The sequence below is a fragment of the Tachypleus tridentatus genome, chromosome 13 (genome assembly GCF_004210375.1).
Source record: "Tachypleus tridentatus isolate NWPU-2018 chromosome 13, ASM421037v1, whole genome shotgun sequence".
NCBI lineage: Eukaryota > Metazoa > Arthropoda > Merostomata > Xiphosura > Limulidae > Tachypleus > Tachypleus tridentatus.
The window spans coordinates 268,694,802-268,720,096 of record NC_134837.1 but is presented as its reverse complement, the minus strand read 5'-3'; the positions used below and the strand labels follow the sequence as shown (position 1 = coordinate 268,720,096).

Here is a 25,295-nt window from a genome sequence, read left to right as displayed (position 1 = left end):
TTAGAGACAAGCTAGTGTCGGGTCTAAACTAGTAGTATTGGTACTGTGAATTATAACTCACACTCTGAGGAAACTACTGCTTACATTAGAGACAAGTTAGTGTCGGGTCTAAACTAGTCGTATTGGTACTATGAATTATAACTCACACTCTGAGGAAGCTACTGCTTACATTAGAGACAAGTTAGTGTCGGGTCTAAACTAGTAGTATTGGTACTATGAATTATAACTCACACTCTGAGGAAGCTACTGCTTACATTAGAGACAAGCTAGTGTCGGGTCTAAAATAGTAGTATTGGTACTGTGAATTATAACACACTCTGAGGAAGCTACTGCTTACATTAGAGACAAGCTAGTGTCGGGTCTAAACTAGTAGTATTGGTACTGTGAATTATAACTCACACTCTGAGGAAGCTACTGCTTACATTAGAGACAAGCTACTGTCGGGTCTAAACTAGTAGTATTGGTACTATGAATTACGTAAGAGGAAAAGTCGAGACGGGATTTAGCAAGTACTGCAGGTATTGTTAACTAAAGTAAGCTTGTGACGGAACTCAACTGGTAGTGTAGGTACTACTAATTACATCAGAGATGCGTTTGTCACTTTACTCAACTACTATATTTAGTGCTATTAATTATATAAGAGACAACTTTATGACAGGACAGAAATGGTAGCGCAGGTAGTATTAACTACACATGATTTTAGTAGTAGTGTAGGTACTAGTAATTACATTAAAGAGAAGCTCGAGACAGGACTCAAGTTGTAGTGTAAGTACTAGTAATTACAATAAAGAGAAGCTTGAGACAGGACTCAAGTTGTAGGGTAGGTACTAGTAATTACAATAAAGAGAAGCTTGAGACAGGACTCAAGTTGTAGGGTAGGTACTAGTAATTACATTAAAGAGAAGCTCGAGACAGGATTCAAGTTGTAGGGTAGGTACTAGTAATTACATTAAAGAGAAGCTCGAGACAGAACTCAAGTTGTAGTGTAGGTACTAGTAATTACATTAAAGAGAAGCTCAAGACAGGACTCAAGTTGTAGGGTAGGTACTAGTAATTACATTAAAGAGAAGCTCGAGACAGTACTCAAGTTGTAGTGTAGGTACTAGTAATTACATTAAAGAGAAGCTCAAGACAGGACTCAAGTTGTAGGGTAGGTACTAGTAATTACATTAAAGAGAAGCTCGAGACAGTACTCAAGTTGTAGTGTAGGTACTAGTAATTACATTAAAGAGAAGCTCGAGACAGTACTCAAGTTGTAGTGTAAGTACTAGTAATTACATTAAAGAGAAGCTCGAGACAGGACTCAAGTTGTAGGGTAGGTACTAGTAATTACATTAAAGAGAAGCTCGAGACAGTACTCAAGTTGTAGTGTAGGTACTAGTAATTACATTAAAGAGAAGCTCGAGACAGTACTCAAGTTGTAGTGTAGGTACTAGTAATTACATTAAGGAGAAGCTCGAGACAGGACTCAAGTTGTAGTGTAGGTAATAGTAATTACATTAAAAACAAGCTTGTGACAAAACGGAACTAGTAGTGTAGGTACTATTAATTATATTAAAGACAAGCTTGTGACAGGACTGAACTAGTAGTGTAGGTACTATTAATTATATTAAACTCAAACTTGTAACAGGACTTAACTAGTAGTGTAGGTACTATTAATTATATTAAAGACAAGCTTGTGACAGGACTGTACTAGTAGTGTAGGTACTATTAATTATATTAAACACAATCTTGTGGCCTGACTCAACTAGCAATTTGGTACTATTAATTATATTAGAGACAGGCTTATGACACGACTGAACTAGTACTGTGTATGTACTATTAATTATATTAAAGACAAGCTTGTGACAGGAGTGTACTAGCAGTTTGAATACTATTAATTATATTAAAGACAAGCTTGCTACAGGACTCAACTAGTAGTGTAGGTACTATTAATTATATTAAAGACAAGCTTGTGACAGGACTGAACTAGTAGTGTAGGTACTATTAATTATATTAAATACAAGCTTGAGACGAGATTCAACTTGTAGTGTAGGTACTATTAATTATATTAAGGACAAGCTTGTCACAGGACTGAACTAGCAGTTTGAATACTATTAATTATATTAGAGACAGTGTAGTGTAGGTACTATTAATTATATTAAAGACAAGCTTGTGACAGGACTGAATTAGCAGTTTGAATACTATTAATTATATTAGAGACAGTGTAGTGTAGGTACTATTAATTATATTAAAGACAAGCTTGTGACAGGACTGAATTAGCAGTTTGGGTACTATTAATTATATTAGAGACAGTGTAGTGTAGGTACTATTAATTATATTAAAGACAAGCTTGTGACAGGACTGAATTAGCAGTTTGGGTACTATTAATTATATTAGAGACAGGCTTATGATAGGACTGAACTAGTAGTGTAGGTACTATTAATTATATTAAAGACAAGCTTGTGAGGGGATTCAACTAGTAGTGTAGGTACTATTAATTATATTAAAGACAAGCTTGTGACAGGACTGAACTAGCAGTTTGGAACTTTTATTTATATTAGAGACAGGTTTATGATAGGACTCAACTAGTAGTGAAGGTACTACTAATTATATTAAAGACAAGCTTGTGACAGGACTGAACTAGTAGTGTAGGTACTATTAATTATATTAAAGACAAGCTTGTGACGGGATTCAACTAATAGTGTAGATACTAATAATTATATTAAAGACAAGCTTGTGACAGGACTGAACGGGCAGTTTGGATACCACTAATTATATAAGATACAGGCTTATGATAGGACTGAACTAGTAGTGTAGGTACTATTAATTATATTAAAGACAAGCTTGTGACAGAACTGAACTAGTAGTGTAGGTACTATTAATTATATTAGAGACAGGCTGATGATAGGACTGAAATAGTAGTGTAGGTACTATTAATTATATTAAACACAAGCTTGTGACAGGACTGAACCAACAGTTTGGGTGCTATTAATTATATTAGAGACAGGCTGATGGTAGGACTGAAATAGTAGTGTAGGTACTATTAATTATATTAAAGACAAGCTTGTGACAGGACTGAACTAGTAGTGTAGGTACTATTAATTATATTAAAGACAAGCTTGTGACAGGACTGATCTAGTATTGTAGGTACTATTAATTATATTAGAGACAGGCTTGTGACAGGACCGAACTAGCAGTTTGGGTACTATTAATTATATTAGAGACAGGCTTGTGACAGGACTGAACTAGTAGTTTGGGTACTATTAGTTATAGTAAAGACAAACTTATTACAGGATTCAACTAGTAGTGTAGGTACTATTAATTATATTAATAACAAGTTTGTGACAGGAGTGAACTAGTAGTGTAGGTACTATTAATTATATTACAGATTAGCTTGTGACAGGAGTGAACTTGTAGTGTAGGTACTATTAATTATATTAAATACAAGCTTGAGGCGAGATTCAACTGGTAGTGTAGGTACTATTAATTATATTAAAGACAAGCTTGTGACAGGACTGAACTTGTAGTGTAGGTACTATTAATTATATTAAAGACAAGCTTGTGACAGGACTGAACTGGTAGTGTAGGTACTATTAATTATATTAAATACAAGCTTGAGACGAGATTCAACTTGTAGTGTAGGTACTATTAATTATATTAAAGACAAGCTTGTGACAGGACTGAACTTGTAGTGTAGGTACTATTAATTATATTAAAGACAAGTTTGTGACAGGACTGAACTGGTAGTGTAGGTACTATTAATTATATTAAAGACAAGCTTGTGACAGGACTGAACTAGTAGTGTAGGTTCCATAATATGTTTTTTAAACGTTTTTTTAGATGGTCATGGCACTTTAGTAAATCTTTATATTGTTACAGGTAATCTAATTGAAATGTCGACAGAGTTTTATTAAAGTTTTCAGTATATACAAGACTGTCCTGAGATTTTATTCACATATATTATAACAGTTATTTTAAAGTTATTTGATATACTGATGATATAGAAAGTACAAGAATTATGACTGTGATTTATCTGCACTTTTCTTACATACAGTGTCAACTGACAGAAACTCAGAACCATGCTAGATGCACTCGTAACAGAATACTGTTTTCTTACTGTAGAAGACACTTGTTCAGTAAATGTACTATGAAAATATATTTATTGATGAGGCTAGAGCCAGTTACAGGATACAGAGATGAACGACAAAGATTCCATCACTGTGATGTTTATCCTGATGCACTGGACATTTGCAAAACTGGAACAAATCATATAGAACAAAATCCACTGATTTCTACTAAACTTCTAATAACCTTTTATAAATGGTGTTACTATTACAATATATGAGCAAAGTCCTGCCATATAGGATGATAAAACTTTACAAACAATATCAGTGATTGTTTAAGACCATTTAGTGAAATACGAAGCACCAATAAGTGTTCATTCTGATACAAACTGAAACCTTTCTTTCTGGATCATGTTACATGGAAACTATTTAGAATACATCTGATAATCACAATTGAAACACTTATAATGACCAAATTACAAGACGTTCTATTCATGCTTGAAACAAATCTTTCAAACTGTACAACTAGTTATTACAGAGTTTCATTATCTCTTCTTATTAAAAAACTTTATTATTACATGGACTCTCCCCTACCTGTTTTTGAAATATCCAATGAAGATATTTTATGTCTAAACACTGATAATTAACAGAAGTATTTCTCCATATCATTATACAAGCTACTATTCTGTCGGAGTTTTAAAAGTAAATGTACACAGCTACCTTATTGTGGGTAACTTTGCAGAGCCGTAGGTTTAAAAACTGTAACATACTTTATCCAGCAGGTCTAAATTTGTTTGCCTTTCTATAAGAATAAAATAAGTTATATTTTATAAATTTATAACAAATCTACAATTATTAATGTACATCAATTTTAGTAAGAGAACAAGTTTTCAAACACAATACTTCAACAGTGTTGTACCATAAAATAAAAATAAAAACGAAAATCCTGTTGGTAAACTAAATATTAAACATTAAAATTTACAGAGAAAAAATCTTATACAGTTAAAACACACATCAAACAAACTAGTCTTTTCATTTCTGATGTTACGATAACATCGTGTACAGTATTACCTAACAATACTAGTCTTTCCATTTCTGATGTTACGATAACATTGTGTACAGTATTACCTAACAATACTAGTCTTTCCATTTCTGATGTTACGATAACATTGTGTACAGTATTACCTAACAATACCAGTCTTTCCATTTCTGATGTTAGGATAACATTGTGTACAGTATTACCTAACAATACCAGTCTTTCCATTTCTGATGTTACGATAACATTGTGTACAGTATTACCTACTTACCATTTCTGATGTTACGATAACATTGTGTACAGTATTACCTAACAATATTGTGATCACAGCACAAACAAGACATTTCAATACAGTTTCATGATGTCTACACATTCCTACATTAAAGGTAAGAAAACCTGGTTTTATATTTATATAGTAAAACAAATGGGGAAAGGGGCAGACTGTAAAAATTCATCTTATGTTTTAACCCACATTACAAAGTCTTACACAACTGATCATACAGGAGAAAAACAGGTACCAAATGATTTCTTTTAATAACAATAAAAACTGAAGAAGGTGTCCCCATGAGAAGCTGAGGGACAATTACCATCAAGAACCAGATCTGAACAGTTTAACACAACAGCTAATTTACTGACAGTTTAGAATTACTTCTAGTATGACCATCCCTTATTGAATAGTGTGAGAATGTTAAAAGCACACACATTGATGTACAACATCTAGTGAACATGAATATTTACATATATTATGCTAAAATTGATTCTGAAATGTTTCTTATTTACACATTTGTTTTACAATTTATTTCAAAAATTGTTCTTGAAGCTTATAGATTAATTCATTGATCCAAAATAAATAACAGAATAATAAAGAATTTCAAATTTGCACTTTCAGCCTCTTTAAAACAACTCATTTTCATTCATAAATCTCAAGATAACACCTTGTACACATAAGTTCATATTACTGGACAAACATCTACAGTATGGTACAACTACAAATTTTAATAACATTACATACCTACTAGTATCAAAACTGTTGCTACAGAAATAACAGAATTGAAAACAACTATCAAGTGGATATAGTTTTTTCTACCTTACTGTTATGACATTTCCTGAATACGTAGTAATTTCATAATAGTACGTAACCGGTACAAATTAGTGAATGCTAGATAATAGCCTGGTTTATACAAGACTAAACACTTCCTTTATAATGGAAACTGATATGTTCATATATGGAAGTGTCCACGTCACAGGATACTTTATGGTGATTGGTAAACCATCTACCTAATTCAATAACTTTCTAAAAACATCTTTTTATAAGGCTTTGAAGATACACTTCCTTTAAGTGTTACATTTTGTGGTTTGCTCTTACACTTGTTTCAGTTTGTCTAACATTAACTTACTTTGGTTTCAAGATACAAACCACAAAATTAAATGAATTTCTCTTTACTGCTATAAACTGTAAAACATTCTATCAGACATTTCAGGTCTCACTTAGTAAAATTTCTAGTGATAGCCTATTACACCAATTCTGATAGATGACAAAACTATCTTACTATGGTAACATAATAAAGATACAAAGGTCAGACTAGCTTGAGCTATGAGGAGATACACTGAACAAAAAAATATAGTTATTCTCACTGTCAGAAGGACGAGTTGATAGGCTCTATAGTTATTAACTTTTAAACAGTTTTCTTTGTTGTTACTATTATTAAAGAAACAATGGACTTGGATATTTTAAGGTGACATAGTACCAGCAGACATGTTTTACTACTTTGAACCACTGCTATAAACATAGTTATCTATTTGCTCATTATTACTAATGAATTTCTTTAATAACTAAATACTGCTCATCACTTAAAAACTTACTAAATCTAAACAATCTCTTAAAAACATTTATTTTTGTAAGTTCAACTTAACAGCTAGTAAACCACTGCATTTCATCTCAAAGTGGGAACTCAATAACACATAGGGATGAATGTACATTGTACATTTTCACAACCTGAAAAATTCACTGTGAAAAATCACTGATTTCATTACAGTATTTTCAGTTAACCTTGATTCCTGATTCAGAAATAATGTCTTCTTAAATAAACCATACCTCTTAAGAAGGGAGAATATATGTAGTTCAATGTCTCAGATATATCCCATTTCTAACTCAAATGTTCTCTAATAAATGGGGAGTATATGTAATTATTGTTTTAACAGTATCCTGTTTTAACTAAATGTTACCTCTTAAGAAGGGACAGTATATGTAGTTCTTTTTTTAACAATATCCTGTTTTTAACTAAATGTTATCTCTTAAAAAGGGGAAACAAACTATGCATTAAACAATAAAACTCACCTTAATTTTCAGTCATGCAAACTTTTAGCCTTTAGAATTTTACCTTTTTTGTGAGGACTCAATCACATTTTTTACTTAAACAAAACCTGATCTTTTAACAATAGGATAACAACATATACCTTCTCATTTGAAAAGTGTTCAGACTCAAGACTTACCTACATCAACTGTAATTTTCTCCTTTTGTGAAAAACCATTTAATCAATTGTGTAATCACTGCTGACTTACCTATTTATCTACTTAACATTTAATTAAAAATATACATCATTGAAGTATTGCTCGAAAACCCTAAGAAAATACCTTTATTTTTAACAATCTGTATTTAAATCATAGTGATAAAAAAGGGTTTACATTTTAAAATGTTTATATTTTAATCTACTGTTTAAAATATTCAGATATCAAGTCTCCTTCTGGAAAATTTGTTTCCATAAAATCACAAAATGAGAAATTCTGGAATATCATATCTTATGTTCATAAAGAAGTGGTCCTTGAGTTTAAATATAATACAAACTAGTGTAACAAGATAATGTACAAAAGGAAACAAACAAAATTATTAGCTGTACAAACAGAAGTGTTCAGTGTAAAACTAACCTTTACAATTAAAAAAACAAATCAGCAGTTGAGCATGTTCTGGTCACCCATCCAAATACAGGTTTCAAACATAAAGTGTGTATCTACAGCCTTCTTTACAAGGATCATTGAATGTACAATTATTCTCACTACTTTACAGTCTCAAGATATTGACTTGAAATTACAAGCTACTGCTAGGAAACACCTCCTTGTTTAATAGCTGTTCCAGGATTTTCTGTTAAAACATTTGAAGAACCAGTGACACACATAGTTTGAATGTGATCTCCATCAGCTATCTTCTCACTGAGGACTGCTGGAGTGGACAAACTGCTGGGACTGGACACCACTGAAACTTCAGTACTTAATGTATGAAGAGGATATTTCCCAATGGTAGTTAATAACTGTTGCACACTAGGTAAAACTTGGCCATTTGCTGTAGAACTGATACAAAACCCATTCTGATTGGCAGGGTGTGAAAAAGATTCAGAACATGGTAGAAACCACTCTGGTGGTGTATGGTCTACTGAAACTACAGTTTCATCCCCCGTATTACTAGTGCTAACAGACCCTGTTGTTAAAAAAGAACTTACTGACGAGAATACAGTATTTGCTGTTGACGTGTTGGGGTTTCCAAGGCCTACAGCTGTAGTTGAAAAATGTGAGGCACCATGAGGAAAGCTACAGTCCACTGAGCTAATTATTCCTGGATCAACAGCTGAATAGGATATGACTCCACCATCAAAAACACCAGAGAGTAGCCCGAAGCCATCTGATTGGATACGATTTTGTCCTAGATAATAGCCATTTATGGAACTTGAATGTGAAAGATCTGATTGTAGAGTGAGAAGTGAATTATGTAACAAATGGCTTTCTGATACAAGGGAAGGATGTGACATATGACCTTGAGCCATGGTTGAAAGATCTTCAGACAAAGAGGTTAGGTCACTGGACAAGGTACTGGTGATGACACTGAGGTTATCCAATCCACTGTGAGCCAGTTCATGAAATGAATTCTCATTCACTGACACAACCAGGTTATCTGATTCAAGTAGGTTATTGTGAAGGCCACCAAGCTCTCGCCCTGTTCCTGACAGCTTTGCAAGAGACTCTTTAGCCATACGAACATCTTTAGATACAGCTGCAAGGGCCCGTTCCAGCTCTTCTGTCTCTTCTCTTGAAGGAACATATTCTCCATTCTTGCTTTCTTTGTTTAACAAAAAAAATCAATTTTATATACAAATTACACATGACCAACAGTACTTTGTATGTTAAAAGTATACAAGGGCTAAGAAACAAGAATGTGGTGTGACAGAAATCTTAGTAGGTAAAACTCACCTTAAGTTTCAGTCATGCAAACTTTTAGCCTTTAGAAAATACTATGTTTTGATCTCTGTTTTATATTATGTAGTAATGTAGTGTGACAGAAATCTTAGTGTGAAACAGTACTGTAGGGTGACAGAACTCTTAGTATATAACAGTACTGTAGGGTGACAGAAATCGTAGTATATAACAGTACTGTAGAGTGACAGAAATCGTAGTATATAACAGTACTGTAGGGTGATAGAACTCTTAGTATATAACAGTACTGTAGGGTGACAGAAATCGTAGTATATAACAGTACTGTAGGGTGACAGAAATCTTAGTATATAACAGTACTGTAGGGTGACAGAACTCTTAGTATATAACAGTACTGTAGGGTGACAGAACTCTTAGTATATAACAGTACTGTAGGGTGACAGAACTCTTAGTATATAACAGTACTGTAGAGTGACAGAAATCGTAGTATATAACAGTACTGTAGGGTGACAGAACTCTTAGTATATAACAGTACTGTAGGGTGACAGAAATCGTAGTATATAACAGTACTGTAGGGTGACAGAAATCGTAGTATATAACAGTACTGTAGGGTAATAGAACTCTTAGTATATAACAGTACTGTAGGGTGACAGAACTCTTAGTATATAACAGTACTGTAGGGTGACAGAACTCTTAGTATATAACAGTACTGTAGGGTGACAGAAATCGTAGTATATAACAGTACTGTAGGGTGATAGAACTCTTAGTATATAACAGTACTGTAGGGTGACAGAACTCTTAGTATATAACAGTACTGTTGGGTGATAGAACTCTTAGTATATAACAGTACTGTAGGGTGACAGAACTCTTAGTATATAACAGTACTGTAGGGTGACAGAAATCTTAGTACATAACAGTACTGTAGGGTGACAGAACTCTTAGTATATAACAGTACTGTAGGGTGACAGAACTCTTAGTATATAACAGTACTGTAGGGTGACAGAACTCTTAGTATATAACAGTACTGTAGGGTGACAGAAATCGTAGTATATAACAGTACTGTAGGGTGACAGAAATCGTAGTATATAACAGTACTGTAGGGTGACAGAAATCGTAGTATATAACAGTACTGTAGAGTGACAGAAATCGTAGTATATAACAGTACTGTAGGGTGATAGAACTCTTAGTATATAACAGTACTGTAGGGTGACAGAAATCGTAGTATATAACAGTACTGTAGGGTGACAGAAATCTTAGTATATAACAGTACTGTAGGGTGACAGAACTCTTAGTATATAACAGTACTGTAGGGTGACAGAAATCGTAGTATATAACAGTACTGTAGGGTGACAGAACTCTTAGTATATAACAGTACTGTAGGGTGACAGAACTCTTAGTATATAACAGTACTGTAGGGTGACAGAACTCTTAGTATATAACAGTACTGTTGGGTGATAGAACTCTTAGTATATAACAGTACTGTTGGGTGATAGAACTCTTTGTACATAACAGTACTGTAGGGTGACAGAACTCTTAGTATATAACAGTACTGCAGGGTGACAGAAATCTTAGTATATAACAGTACTGTAGGGTGATAGAACTCTTAGTATATAACAGTACTGTAGGGTGACAGAAATCTTAGTATATAACAGTACTGTAGGGTGACAGAAATCTTAGTATATAAGAATAATGTTATGGGTCGTAAGCTATATAAGATAAGAAACTGTAGTTTCTTGTTACAATATGAAGTTGTTCTAGTAAGAAAATAGGGCAACTTATATTTATGCTTTTCTTTTATGGTGGTTATAAGATCAGTTAAAGAGACCAAGTCCTTACATATTTAGGACAGAGAGAATATGAAAAAAAAATATATATATATAAAGTTCAACTCCAAAAATGTTTGATATTTTTCTAGGGGTTACACCAATGAAATCTGAGGATTTTCAGGTTAACCATCAATGAGTTAAAAATGTAAAGGTTCTTTTGTGATGAATACATCCACCTATGGAAGTACATGTATAATTAATTTTGTGATGAATACATCCACCTATGGAAGTACATGTATAATTAAGATGCTCCCCTGGATACAAACCTCTTAAGAAAGATCCAATGAAATAACTGGACATTTTAAAATAATACCACTATACCCATGTGACTTCATGATAATGTTAGGCCATCGCATTCAAAACACTCTGAAGCATATGGATTACCTCCAGTTCATAAACTGATACAACCCTAAGACCAACAGTGTCCACGTACAACTTAACAAGTTACAGTACACCTTAATGGCACCAATTACTTTCTCAACAGGTTTATATATATGATTTATACATAAAACTATCATCTTTCTCTTGATGCCACTTCCACATAGGCTTTCATTCCTACAGAACAAAGTATGTGTTTGGTTACGTATCTTCCTAGATCAGTCAGCTGTTACACTGCCCCTGATATTTCTACAAAAGTCATAAATTCTTCCAAATTTATTTTCAACAACAATCACTTCAAATTAGATTCAACTCTCTACAAAAAGAAAGACACTACTATAGACAATAATATTGACACAGCTGTGATCTCTGTTTTATACATTTCTTTGAATCATCTGCTGTTATTCAGCAAAACTAATCTTGAAACAACCAAATGTACAACAACATTCTCTGTGTATAGAATCATGGACTCCTTTATCTTTTGGAACTGGTTGAATTCCTTAATACTCACACTAACTAATAATGTCCAGATGTCTATACCCTTTCTTGATACCAATGTCACTGTAGTAAACAGCAAATTAGTTACCTATGTGGTATTCTAAACCACATGCTAAACCTGTTATTCTGCATTATAACTCAAACCATCCACCAAACAAGGTGTCCTTAACAGTCAATATAATAGATATTAAAAAATATGTAACCCCATGGATGATAAGATGCTAAGATCAAACTTAAGTAGCTAATATTGTTCAGTGGCTACTTGTATAGTTAATTTCTAAAACATCCACAGTTTTGACACACAAGGCATTAAAAAACAGCATCAAGAAAAGAAAAATACCACATCAAAACAATGTTTCATGGATTATGCCCTTTGTTAAGCGATTAGAAGATCTGGCAGGAAACTGAAGAATATACTTGTTTGTTCAGCTTTTAATAAGGATAATACATTTGTGATGATGAGAAACCCACATGATGTAAAAATGTATCTCAAGACGGCTGGTATGTGTATTAAAATAAAGTATAGAAGAAGGTTGAAACAGTGTTCTCTATTTACCCATAGCAGCCATCTTGAGATAGAAGGACAATACAAATAAATCAAAAAAGTTTTTTTTTGTAAAGACGAATGGCTTACAGAAGTCCCCCCTATGAACTTGTATGTCCACAGTGTCTGGCCACATAACTAAATGAATACAACTGTCCAATACACAACTGTTTCAAAGAACACATTCATACCACTGGAAATCTTGACAACAAAGAAGCCACTACTGAACGTTACTTAAAATAAGATGGTACAATCAATAGGACACTTTAAAAAAACCACTGAACACCCTATACAATCTTGTGACACCTAAAAAAACCACTGAACACCCTATACAATCAATCGGACACCTTAAACAACCACTGGAACACCCTATACAATCAATAGGACACCTTAAACAACCACTGGAACACCCTATACAATCAATAGGACACCTTAAACAACCACTGGAACACCCTATACAATCAATGGGACACCTTAAACAATCAATGGAATACCCTATACAATAAAAACTTTAGAAACTTGTGTCAGTTTTCTCAACATAAAATATATAAGGCTGACTCAGTCCAGACACCCTTCCATTGATTGGTACAATGTGTGGCCCCTTTTAACATTTTATTGTTTTTATTTTGATTTCATCTATTTTTATGTTATTGTTATCAATGTTTCTATTTTTACATTTAACAACTCAGAACTTTTTGACCATCACATACTGTTATACTGTGTAGTTGCATATTTGTTTTCAGTTACTGTGATTTAAAAAGTTTGGTAACCTGTGATGTTTTAGATCCTCATTAAAGTCACAAGTCCAAATGTCAAAAACAAGTAATTAAACATTTTTTTTACAAAGATGTATGTTATCGTTACATAAAGGTAATCTGAATATCAACATAAACATCACTCTATATCGTCATGACTGCTGGTATTGGTGTAAAACTTTTATTAAAATAAAGTACAGAATAGCTTTTTGACATTCTTAGGTCATCTTCAGGTTAACAAAGAAAGAGTTTGCAAGGTTGTCCTCTACCTTATTTTAACAAAAGATTAATATCCAAACCAGCCATCTTGTGAATACATTTTACTTCAAGTGGGTTTCTTGTCATTATTAATAAAAACCACTTTATATTCAATCAACACTTTCACTCCTTATGTTCACAAACAATAATACTTAATCATAAAACTCCAGAGTATAAACTTCCAGTAACTTGCGAGATAAAACTAGAGAGTACAAACTTCCAGTAACTTTTGAAATAAAACTCGAGTACAAACTTAAAGTAACTTGTGAAATAAATCTGCAGAGTATAAACTTCCAGTAACTTGTAAAATAAAACTAGAGAGTACAAACTTCCAGTAACTTGTGAAATAAAACTAGAGAGTATAAACGTCCTGAAACTTGTGAGATAAAACTACAGAGTATAAACTTCCAGTAACTTGTGAGATAAAACTACAGAGTATAAACTTCCAGAAACTTGTGAGATAAAACTACAGAGTATAAACTTCCAGTAACTTGTGAGATAAAACTACAGAGTATAAACTTCCAGTAACTTGTGAGATAAAACTACAGAGTATAAACTTCCAGTAACTTGTGAGATAAAACTACAGAGTATAAACTTCCAGAAACTTGTGAGATAAAACTACAGAGTATAAACTTCCAGTAACTTGTGAGATAAAACTACAGAGTATAAACTTCCAGTAACTTGTGAGATAAAACTACAGAGTATAAACTTCCAGAAACTTGTGAGATAAAACTACAGAGTATAAACTTCCAGTAACTTGTGAGATAAAACTACAGAGTATAAACTTCCAGTAACTTGTGAGATAAAACTACAGAGTATAAACTTCCAGAAACTTGTGAGATAAAACTACAGAGTATAAACTTCCAGTAACTTGTGAGATAAAACTACAGAGTATAAACTTCCAGTAACTTGTGAGATAAAACTACAGAGTATAAACTTCCAGAAACTTGTGAGATAAAACTACAGAGTATAAACTTCCAGTAACTTGTGAGATAAAACTACAGAGTATAAACTTCCAGAACTTGTGAGATAAAACTACAGAGTATAAACTTCCAGAAACTTGTGAGATAAAACTACAGAGTATAAACTTCCAGTAACTTGTGAGATAAAACTACAGAGTATAAACTTCCAGTAACTTGTGAGATAAAACTACAGAGTATAAACTTCCAGAAACTTGTGAGATAAAACTACAGAGTATAAACTTCCAGTAACTTGTGAGATAAAACTACAGAGTATAAACTTCCAGTAACTTGTGAGATAAAACTACAGAGTATAAACTTCCAGTAACTTGTGAGATAAAACTACAGAGTATAAACTTCCAGAAACTTGTGAGATAAAACTACAGAGTATAAACTTCCAGTAACTTGTGAGATAAAACTACAGAGTATAAACTTCCAGAAACTTGTGAGATAAAACTACAGAGTATAAACTTCCAGAAACTTGTGAGATAAAACTACAGAGTATAAACTTCCAGAAACTTGTGAGATAAAACTACAGAGTATAAACTTCCAGTAACTTGTGAGATAAAACTACAGAGTATAAACTTCCAGTAACTTGTGAGATAAAACTACAGAGTATAAACTTCCAGAAACTTGTGAGATAAAACTACAGAGTATAAACTTCCAGAAACTTGTGAGATAAAACTACAGAGTATAAACTTCCAGTAACTTGTGAGATAAAACTACAGAGTATAAACTTCCAGTAACTTGTGAGATAAAACTACAGAGTATAAACTTCCAGAAACTTGTGAGATAAAACTACAGAGTATAAACTTCCAGAAACTTGTGAGATAAAACACAAGAGTATAAACTTCCAGTAACTTGTGAGATAAAACACAAGAGTATAAACTACCAGTAACTTGTGAGATAAAACTACAGAGTATAAACGTCCTGAAACTTGTGAGATAAAACTACAGAGTATAAACTTCCAGTAACTTGTGAGATAAAACTACAGAGTATAAACTTCCAGTAACTTGTGAGATAAAACTACAGAGTATAAACTTCCAGTAACTTGTGAGATAAAACTACAGAGTATAAACTTCCAGAAACTTGTGAGATAAAACTACAGAGTATAAACTTCCAGTAACTTGTGAGATAAAACTACAGAGTATAAACTTCCAGTAACTTGTGAGATAAAACTACAGAGTATAAACTTCCAGTAACTTGTGAGATAAAACTACAGAGTATAAACTTCCAGAAACTTGTGAGATAAAACTACAGAGTATAAACTTCCAGAAACTTGTGAGATAAAACTACAGAGTATAAACTTCCAGAAACTTGTGAGATAAAACTACAGAGTATAAACTTCCAGAAACTTGTGAGATAAAACTACAGAGTATAAACTTCCAGAAACTTGTGAGATAAAACTACAGAGTATAAACTTCCAGTAACTTGTGAGATAAAACTACAGAGTATAAACTTCCAGAAACTTGTGAGATAAAACTACAGAGTATAAACTTCCAGAAACTTGTGAGATAAAACTACAGAGTATAAACTTCCAGAAACTTGTGAGATAAAACTACAGAGTATAAACTTCCAGTAACTTGTGAGATAAAACTACAGAGTATAAACTTCCAGTAACTTGTGAGATAAAACTACAGAGTATAAACTTCCAGTAACTTGTGAGATAAAACTACAGAGTATAAACTTCCAGAAACTTGTGAGATAAAACTACAGAGTATAAACTTCCAGTAACTTGTGAGATAAAACTACAGAGTATAAACTTCCAGTAACTTGTGAGATAAAACTACAGAGTATAAACTTCCAGAAACTTGTGAGATAAAACTACAGAGTATAAACTTCCAGAAACTTGTGAGATAAAACTACAGAGTATAAACTTCCAGAAACTTGTGAGATAAAACTACAGAGTATAAACTTCCAGAAACTTGTGAGATAAAACTACAGAGTATAAACTTCCAGAAACTTGTGAGATAAAACTACAGAGTATAAACTTCCAGTAACTTGTGAGATAAAACTACAGAGTATAAACTTCCAGAAACTTGTGAGATAAAACTACAGAGTATAAACTTCCAGAAACTTGTGAGATAAAACTACAGAGTATAAACTTCCAGTAACTTGTGAGATAAAACTACAGAGTATAAACTTCCAGTAACTTGTGAGATAAAACTACAGAGTATAAACTTCCAGAAACTTGTGAGATAAAACTACAGAGTATAAACTTCCAGAAACTTGTGAGATAAAACTACAGAGTATAAACTTCCAGTAACTTGTGAGATAAAACTACAGAGTATAAACTTCCAGTAACTTGTGAGATAAAACTACAGAGTATAAACTTCCAGAAACTTGTGAGATAAAACTACAGAGTATAAACTTCCAGAAACTTGTGAGATAAAACTACAGAGTATAAACTTCCAGTAACTTGTGAGATAAAACTACAGAGTATAAACTTCCAGTAACTTGTGAGATAAAACTACAGAGTATAAACTGATCCAGAAACTTGTGAGATAAAACTACAGAGTATAAACTTCCAGTAACTTGTGAGATAAAACTACAGAGTATAAACTTCCAGTAACTTGTGAGATAAAACTACAGAGTATAAACTTCCAGTAACTTGTGAGATAAAACTACAGAGTATAAACTTCCAGAAACTTGTGAGATAAAACTACAGAGTATAAACTTCCAGTAACTTGTGAGATAAAACTACAGAGTATAAACTTCCAGTAACTTGTGAGATAAAACTACAGAGTATAAACTTCCAGTAACTTGTGAGATAAAACTACAGAGTATAAACTTCCAGAAACTTGTGAGATAAAACTACAGAGTATAAACTTCCAGAAACTTGTGAGATAAAACTACAGAGTATAAACTTCCAGAAACTTGTGAGATAAAACTACAGAGTATAAACTTCCAGAAACTTGTGAGATAAAACTACAGAGTATAAACTTCCAGAAACTTGTGAGATAAAACTACAGAGTATAAACTTCCAGAAACTTGTGAGATAAAACTACAGAGTATAAACTTCCAGAAACTTGTGAGATAAAACTACAGAGTATAAACTTCCAGAAACTTGTGAGATAAAACTACAGAGTATAAACTTCCAGTAACTTGTGAGATAAAACTACAGAGTATAAACTTCCAGAAACTTGTGAGATAAAACTACAGAGTATAAACTTCCAGAAACTTGTGAGATAAAACTACAGAGTATAAACTTCCAGTAACTTGTGAGATAAAACTACAGAGTATAAACTTCCAGAAACTTGTGAGATAAAACTACAGAGTATAAACTTCCAGAAACTTGTGAGATAAAACTACAGAGTATAAACTTCCAGAAACTTGTGAGATAAAACTACAGAGTATAAACTTCCAGTAACTTGTGAGATAAAACTACAGAGTATAAACTTCCAGAAACTTGTGAGATAAAACTACAGAGTATAAACTTCCAGAAACTTGTGAGATAAAACTACAGAGTATAAACTTCCAGTAACTTGTGAGATAAAACTACAGAGTATAAACTTCCAGTAACTTGTGAGATAAAACTACAGAGTATAAACTTCCAGAAACTTGTGAGATAAAACTACAGAGTATAAACTTCCAGAAACTTGTGAGATAAAACTACAGAGTATAAACTTCCAGTAACTTGTGAGATAAAACTACAGAGTATAAACTTCCAGAAACTTGTGAGATAAAACTACAGAGTATAAACTTCCAGAAACTTGTGAGATAAAACTACAGAGTATAAACTTCCAGTAACTTGTGAGATAAAACTACAGAGTATAAACTTCCAGTAACTTGTGAGATAAAACTACAGAGAATAAACTTCCAGTAACTTGTGAGATAAAACTACAGAGTATAAACTTCCAGTAACTTGTGAGATAAAACTACAGAGAATAAACTTCCAGTAACTTGTGAGATAAAACTACAGAGTATAAACTTCCAGTAACTTGTGAGATAAATATACAGAGTATAAACGTCCTGAATAATGTAATTTTTGTTTTGTTCTTAAAGTGCTTTTACAAATTTCTTACATTTACCAGGAAACCTTGTATACTACCAAGGTTTTGAGAACATTATAACTAATAATGGAATCAGTAACAGTATAAATAAGTATATATCACATGAATAAAGTGAAATTAATTATCAGTATGTTTTTGAAATCTGTGAAAATCAGCCAATGCTCACCAGCAAACAGCTCTGTAAAAGCTTCATCAGGTATCTTGTTGAGAACCTCTGTAAAGTCATGTTCTTCAAGCAGCTTACTAGCTTGGTGGGCAAGTTCTGCAGCATCAAGGGGAAATTCAAGGGTTTTCTCAATTGTCCCTGAAAATATTGGGGTTATTTTCAATCTGATGACATAACTTATATTTTTTAGACATTCCACACACACCAAGGTGTTTATTTTGATAATAGACCAACCAATTTTACTCAACATTAGTTATGGCATAACATTTTACACAATAATTTGTATCAAGCAAATCTCACACTCAGTTCTTAATACAAATAATGTCAGCATTAAAAAAACAAACCTTTTTTACACAGTAAACTTTACAACTGGTACATTTTTTATACCACATCAACTGATGATAAATTAGTGTCCTTCAGTTGTGCTAGTTCAAAACTTTATATTCACCACAGTTGTGACATACAACTAATGATACAAGAAACTATATCAAGTCAGATGATAATATTAGTTAAATCTCCCTGAGAAATGTGATCAACTTTTCAATAAGTGTCAAGTAGATAGATTAATAACAATATAAAATCTGTGTTCTTCAGTTCATTTTATACTTATGTAAGAAAACAACAAATGATTATATTCAGTATAAAAACCTGTTGTTGGTGCATATGAATAACTTATCTATCAAACATCTTTAAATGTAATAAGTCCTGTAACCATTTACTGTGATAACAATATTAAAAACAAACTAAACTCATGTTCAAAGGAATTTAAAGAAATATTTGTGATCTTCTAACAGGTACATGAATAACAAACAGTTACCTGTAACATACCGAACCTTTCTTATTGTGTCCAATCCCAACAATGTATGACTACTTCAAGCATCGATTATGCCATTAAAGAGCTCCACGATTAAAATAAAACAGGACAAAACTTGTTGAAAACTACTATAAACAATATTAGAAAATCTAATAGAAATATTATGAAGCTTTAATATAGAGTCAATGTATCAACAATATATGTAGCTTAGATATAAGAATCAAAGTACATTATTACAATGAAACACAATAGACAGGTATCATGAATTACCTTCAGAATATATTAAAATAATTTTAAAATTAGGAACAATGTGTGAAAAAAAAATTCTAAGTAAAGAGACAAGGTTAATGAATATCAAATCTGTCATCTCAGATACATGTAACACTATTCCTCATCAACATACATAGATATACAAGGTTTATGAATATAAAGTCTGTCATCTCAGATACATGTAACACTATTCCTCATCAACATACATAGATATACAATGTTTATGAATATAAAGTCTGTCATCTCAGATACATGTAACACTATTCCTCATCAACATACATAGATATACAAGGTTAATGAATATCAAATCTGTCATCTCAGATACATGTAACACTATTCCTCATCAACATACATACATACAAATACAGGGTTTATGAATATAAAGTCTGTTTCTTGTGAAGATATACTGGTGATATTCTGTGTGGTTTCAAGGAAGAAAAACTGTATGATTTTTTTAAATAAACATCATAATGATAGACAGTTTCCAAAATGAAAAAGAAGATGGTTCTATAAACATACTAACTGTAAATTTAGGAAACAGAGAAACATTCAATTTCAATTTCCACAAAAAGAAAATACATGATGGGACTTACTCATGTTGATTTGCTACATGTTAAAAAATTTATAACATTAAAAGCCTGTATAATATTAGGAATTAGACCAGAAGATGTAACAAAATTAGTACTTTCAAAACACAACTTGTAATAGAACAAAGAAATAAAACACAAGAACAAGAGATATGATCAAAATAAAACTATTTACAGAACAATGTTATTGAAAACTATAAATTATACATAAAAACTAAAAAAAACGTAAATAAATACACAATAATATAAAATATGTATAAAATTAAATAAACAGCTTGCAATTATTTCTATACAGGAAAACAGATAGAAAATCAAAGATCAATAAAAATAATTAAAAACAACAATTCAGAAACATTAAGAATCTAAATCTAACACAAGGAGTAACAACTTGTATGAAGTTATTAATATAAAATTATAACAGTTAAAAACCAGATGAAGTTGGTATCACCTTAAACATCATTCAGGCTGAAAGTAAGAACTATTTGAACTCTCAACAAATACAACACTCATTTTAACATGGTCCAAGACAAAAATACAACTGAATATAGCATGTCTGTTGCCAGGCGAGACATGTAGACACACAACTAACACAATTTATTTATAAACAGTGCTTAACACCGGTCTTGTCAGTGAAACAAAACCCAATACACTGATATGCAAAATGGTTTAGCTAAGCCTATTTCATCCTGTTCTTTGGAAAACATTTAATTTTCTAACATAATTTAAGAAAAGTAGAAAATGATAAAGCAAACTTTTCAGAACCTTTAAAATAACAGGACTGAAATGGTAGGACTTGTTTCACAAACACGTTTCCTTCTAGCATCAAGCTAAGCTTTCATCACTTTGTTTCAATCTTTGTGCAACTGAACTCAAGTCACACTGGCTTGTATAGTTGAAAATCAAAAAGTACTTCCTTATATTTCTAGGCTTCTATAGTTTCTCTAAAGGTAGCAGTATTAATTAAATAAAACCACTGTATTAAATCAATTTCAAATAAACTTCTTGAATCCTTAGGAAAATGATAACTGTCTTTCAAACTGAATGGTATAATTTTGTAGTGAGGAAGAATGCACCCATCTGGGCATGACTAAGTTAAACTGAGATTTTCTCACAAAACATGACTAATTCTAAGTGTCACCATTGCAACAAAGAAATTATACAGAAAAGTATTCTAATTTTGTGAACCCTACAGGATATATAGTTCACATTCTACTCTAGACACAGTTTATTGAGGAAAGTTCCAAGACATTTCCTTAACTGATTTGTTAATCACGACATAATGTTTGTTCTACATAACAGCACAAATATCTACCTGGAGACAACTGTTCATCCAAGTCACTGCCTAAGTCAGAATTAAGCTGGCCACCCAGATCTTTCACTTCCCCTGCATCAACTGGTGGTTCTACAGACACTGGTTCACTCTTTGTAACAGTACTGCTATTTTCTTCTAAATATATATTTTTGAAAAAATCAAATTTTGAAGTTATGACATAAAATAGATCATAGAGTAAATCTTTCAAGTCATACCATATTAAAAACTGGTAACACTATTAAATTACATCTCTGTGAAATAGAAAATAATAGCAACAATGAACTGTTAGAACAAATCAAAATAAACTATTTATTCACATCACATTTATATAAAAACGTTATCCAAATTTAGTAGGCTATACATTTCATCACAAAATACATTTCTTATATACCATATCACAAGCTGTAGAGTTTTAAAAATAGAGCTTAGTCTCAACTAATAAGATTTATACCTGAACAGTGTTTATTATTTGAATAAATATGAATCATTTGTTTCATAATTAGCTAAACAAACATGAAAACTTGTGGTTCAATAAAACAAAGACCTTATTACTGTGTCTTTTTTATTTACTTAGAACTACAATAAACACAAATTAAATTAAGATAATACACACTTAAAGTGAAATGATATAACTCACAATTTATATTTAAATTAAACCTGAACCATTCAGGAAAGGTTAATAACTTTAACACAAGCTAGTGCATGTGATAACAGAATACTGTTTAGATGTTAAGCAACTCATACTGATAGAATTTAGTTGAGTAATAACCTATCTAGATTCGCCCTATCTGTATTAGTGAGTTCAGTGTACACCCAAATATCAATTTCTGTAACAATTATTTTGTAAAATTTACAAAGAAAAATGGAAACTATGTTTTAAATTTAATCTCTACACAGCTCTAAGGAATCTTGTCTGTAAATAACATGGTTTGATTTTATTTTGTTCACACCAAAGAAAGGCTCATGTTTGCTAAGAAACTACAATCGCTCAAGAAACACAATTACTCATCTTATTTTCTATTTCATTGCCACTTTATCACAATATTACAGCATGTATATAAAACAATCAGAAGTAAAGCAGGTCTCTGGAAACAGCTACAGACAATATCTAAATACGACAAGATAGAGCAGACTGTATACAAACAGTTAGGTATACGACTAGATAGGAAAAACTGTGTAACAGCAGGTATACGACAAGATAGAACAGACTACAACAACAGTTTAGTATACAACTAGATAGAAGAGACTGTATAAAAACAGTCTGGTATACAACTAGATATAACAGTGTATAACAACAGTTTGGCATACAACTAGATAGAACAGAGTGTATAACAACAGTTTGGTATACAACTAGATAGAACAGTGTGTATAACAACAGTTTGGTATACAACTAGATAGAAGAGACTATATAACAGCAGTTTGGCATACAACTAGATAGAACAGAGTGTATAACAACAGTTTGGCATACAACTAGATAGAACAGAGTGTATAACAACAGTTTGGTATACAACTAGATAGAACAGAGTGTATAACAACAGTTTGGCATACAACTAGATAGAACAGTGTATAACAACAGTTTGGTATACAACTAGATAGAACAGAGTGTATAACAACAGTTTGGTATACAACTAGATAGAACAGAGTGTATAACAACAGTTTGGCATACAACTAGATAGAACAGAGTGTATAACAACAGTTTGGTATACAACTAGATAGAAGAGACTGTATAACAACAGTTTGGCATACAACTAGATAGAACAGTGTATAACAACAGTTTGGCATACAACTAGATAGAACAGAGTGTATAACAACAGTTTGGTATACAACTAGATAGAACAGAGTGTATAACAACAGTTTGGCAAACAACAAGATAGAACAGTGTATAACAACAGTTTGGTATACAACTAGATAGAACAGAGTGTATAACAACAGTTTGGCATACAACTAGATAGAACAGAGTGTATAAGAACAGTTTGGTATACAACTAGATAGAACAGAGTGTATAACAACAGTTTGGCATACAACTAGATAGAACAGAGTGTATAACAACAGTTTGGTATACAACTAGATAGAACAGTGTGTATAACAACAGTTTGGTATACAACTAGATAGAAGAGACTGTATAACAACAGTTTGGCATACAACTAGATAGAACAGAGTGTATAACAACAGTTTGGTATACAACTAGATAGAACAGAGTGTATAACAACAGTTTGGTATACAACTAGATAGAACAGAGTGTATAACAACAGTTTGGTATACAACTAGATATAACAGTGTGTATAACAACAGTTTGGTATACAACTAGATAGAACAGACTGTATAACAATAGTTTGGTATACAACTAGATAGAACAGAGTGTATAACAACAGTTTGGTATACAACTAGATAGAACAGAGTGTATAACAACAGTTTGGAATACAACTAGATAGAACAGAGTGTATAACAACAGTTTGGTATTCAACTAGATAGAACAGACTGTATAACAACAGTTTGGTATACAACTAGATAGAACAGACTGTATAACAACAGTTTGGTATACAACTAGATAGAACAGAGTGTATAACAACAGTTTGGTATACAACTAGATAGTACAGAGTGTATAACAACAGTTTGGTATACAACTAGATAGAACAGAGTGTATAACAACAGTTTGGCATACAACTAGATAGAACAGTGTGTATAACAACAGTTTGGTATACAACTAAATAGAACAGAGTGTATAACAACAGTTTGGTATACAACTAGATAGAACAGACTGTATAACAACAGTTTGGTATACAACTATATAGAACAGAGTGTATAACAACAGTTTGGTATACAACTAAATAGAACAGAGTGTATAACAACAGTTTGGTATACAACTAGATAGAACAGACTGTATAACAACAGTTTGGTATACAACTAGATAGAACAGAGTGTATAACAACAGTTTGGTATACAACTAGATAGAACAGAGTGTATAACATTTTTATATGCAAAAACGGCTCGTTTGGGCTGAGAAAACACTTTACATAGAAGAGCGAACAACGTTTCGACCTTCTTCGGTCATCGTCAGGTTCACAAAGAAAGAGGTAACTGACCGGAAGCTGACCACATGTTTGAAAGGGGTTGTGTAACTGTGTGTCGAAATGTTAAAAAACCAAAACTATATACAAACAAACGGCCTAAGCATGGGCAACCCAGTATCACCAGTTCTAGCCAATATTTTTATGACACAAGCAATTAACACAGCATTACATCCACCACTATACTGGTATAGATATGTAGATGACACGGTTTGTGGATTCAAATCTACAGAACACATACTTAATTTTTCAATCACATTAACTCTATACATCCCAACATCAACTTCACATGTGAACAGGAAGAAAACAATCAAATATCATTTCTTAACCTCAAAATTACAAGAACTGATACACAATTTCAAACAGAAATCCACCGAAAAATCACCCATACTGGACTATACATTCCTTGGGACTCAGCACATGAAACAAAACAAAAACTCAACATACTAAGAAACCAAATAAACACAGCCATAAAACTATGCTCACCAGATAAAATTAACGATGAATTAGACAAAATAAAACAATACTTCACCAACATCAATAAGTTTCCTCCACAAACCGTGA

At 32.1% G+C, this 25,295-nt stretch overlaps 1 protein-coding gene across 6 annotated transcripts in view; it reads right to left on the bottom strand.

Moving 5' to 3' along the window:
• Positions 1 to 3,870: 3,870 nt before the first annotated feature.
• Positions 3,871 to 25,295, bottom strand: part of l(3)L1231 (zf-C3Hc3H domain-containing lethal (3) L1231) — a 71,455-nt gene continuing 50,030 nt past the window's right edge. For 5 of the 6 annotated variants that reach the window (XM_076474917.1, XM_076474918.1, XM_076474915.1 and 2 more), the window contains 3 exons: positions 21,664 to 21,798; positions 18,681 to 18,818; positions 3,871 to 9,191 (listed from right to left, as the gene is read on the bottom strand). In XM_076474917.1, the coding sequence (XP_076331032.1) occupies positions 8,182 to 9,191; positions 18,681 to 18,818; positions 21,664 to 21,798 (1,283 nt within the window). In that variant the 3' untranslated portion in view covers positions 3,871 to 8,181. The remainder of the gene's footprint in view (positions 9,192 to 18,680; positions 18,819 to 21,663; positions 21,799 to 25,295) is intronic. The other variant, XR_013019598.1, reaches the window with a different exon arrangement.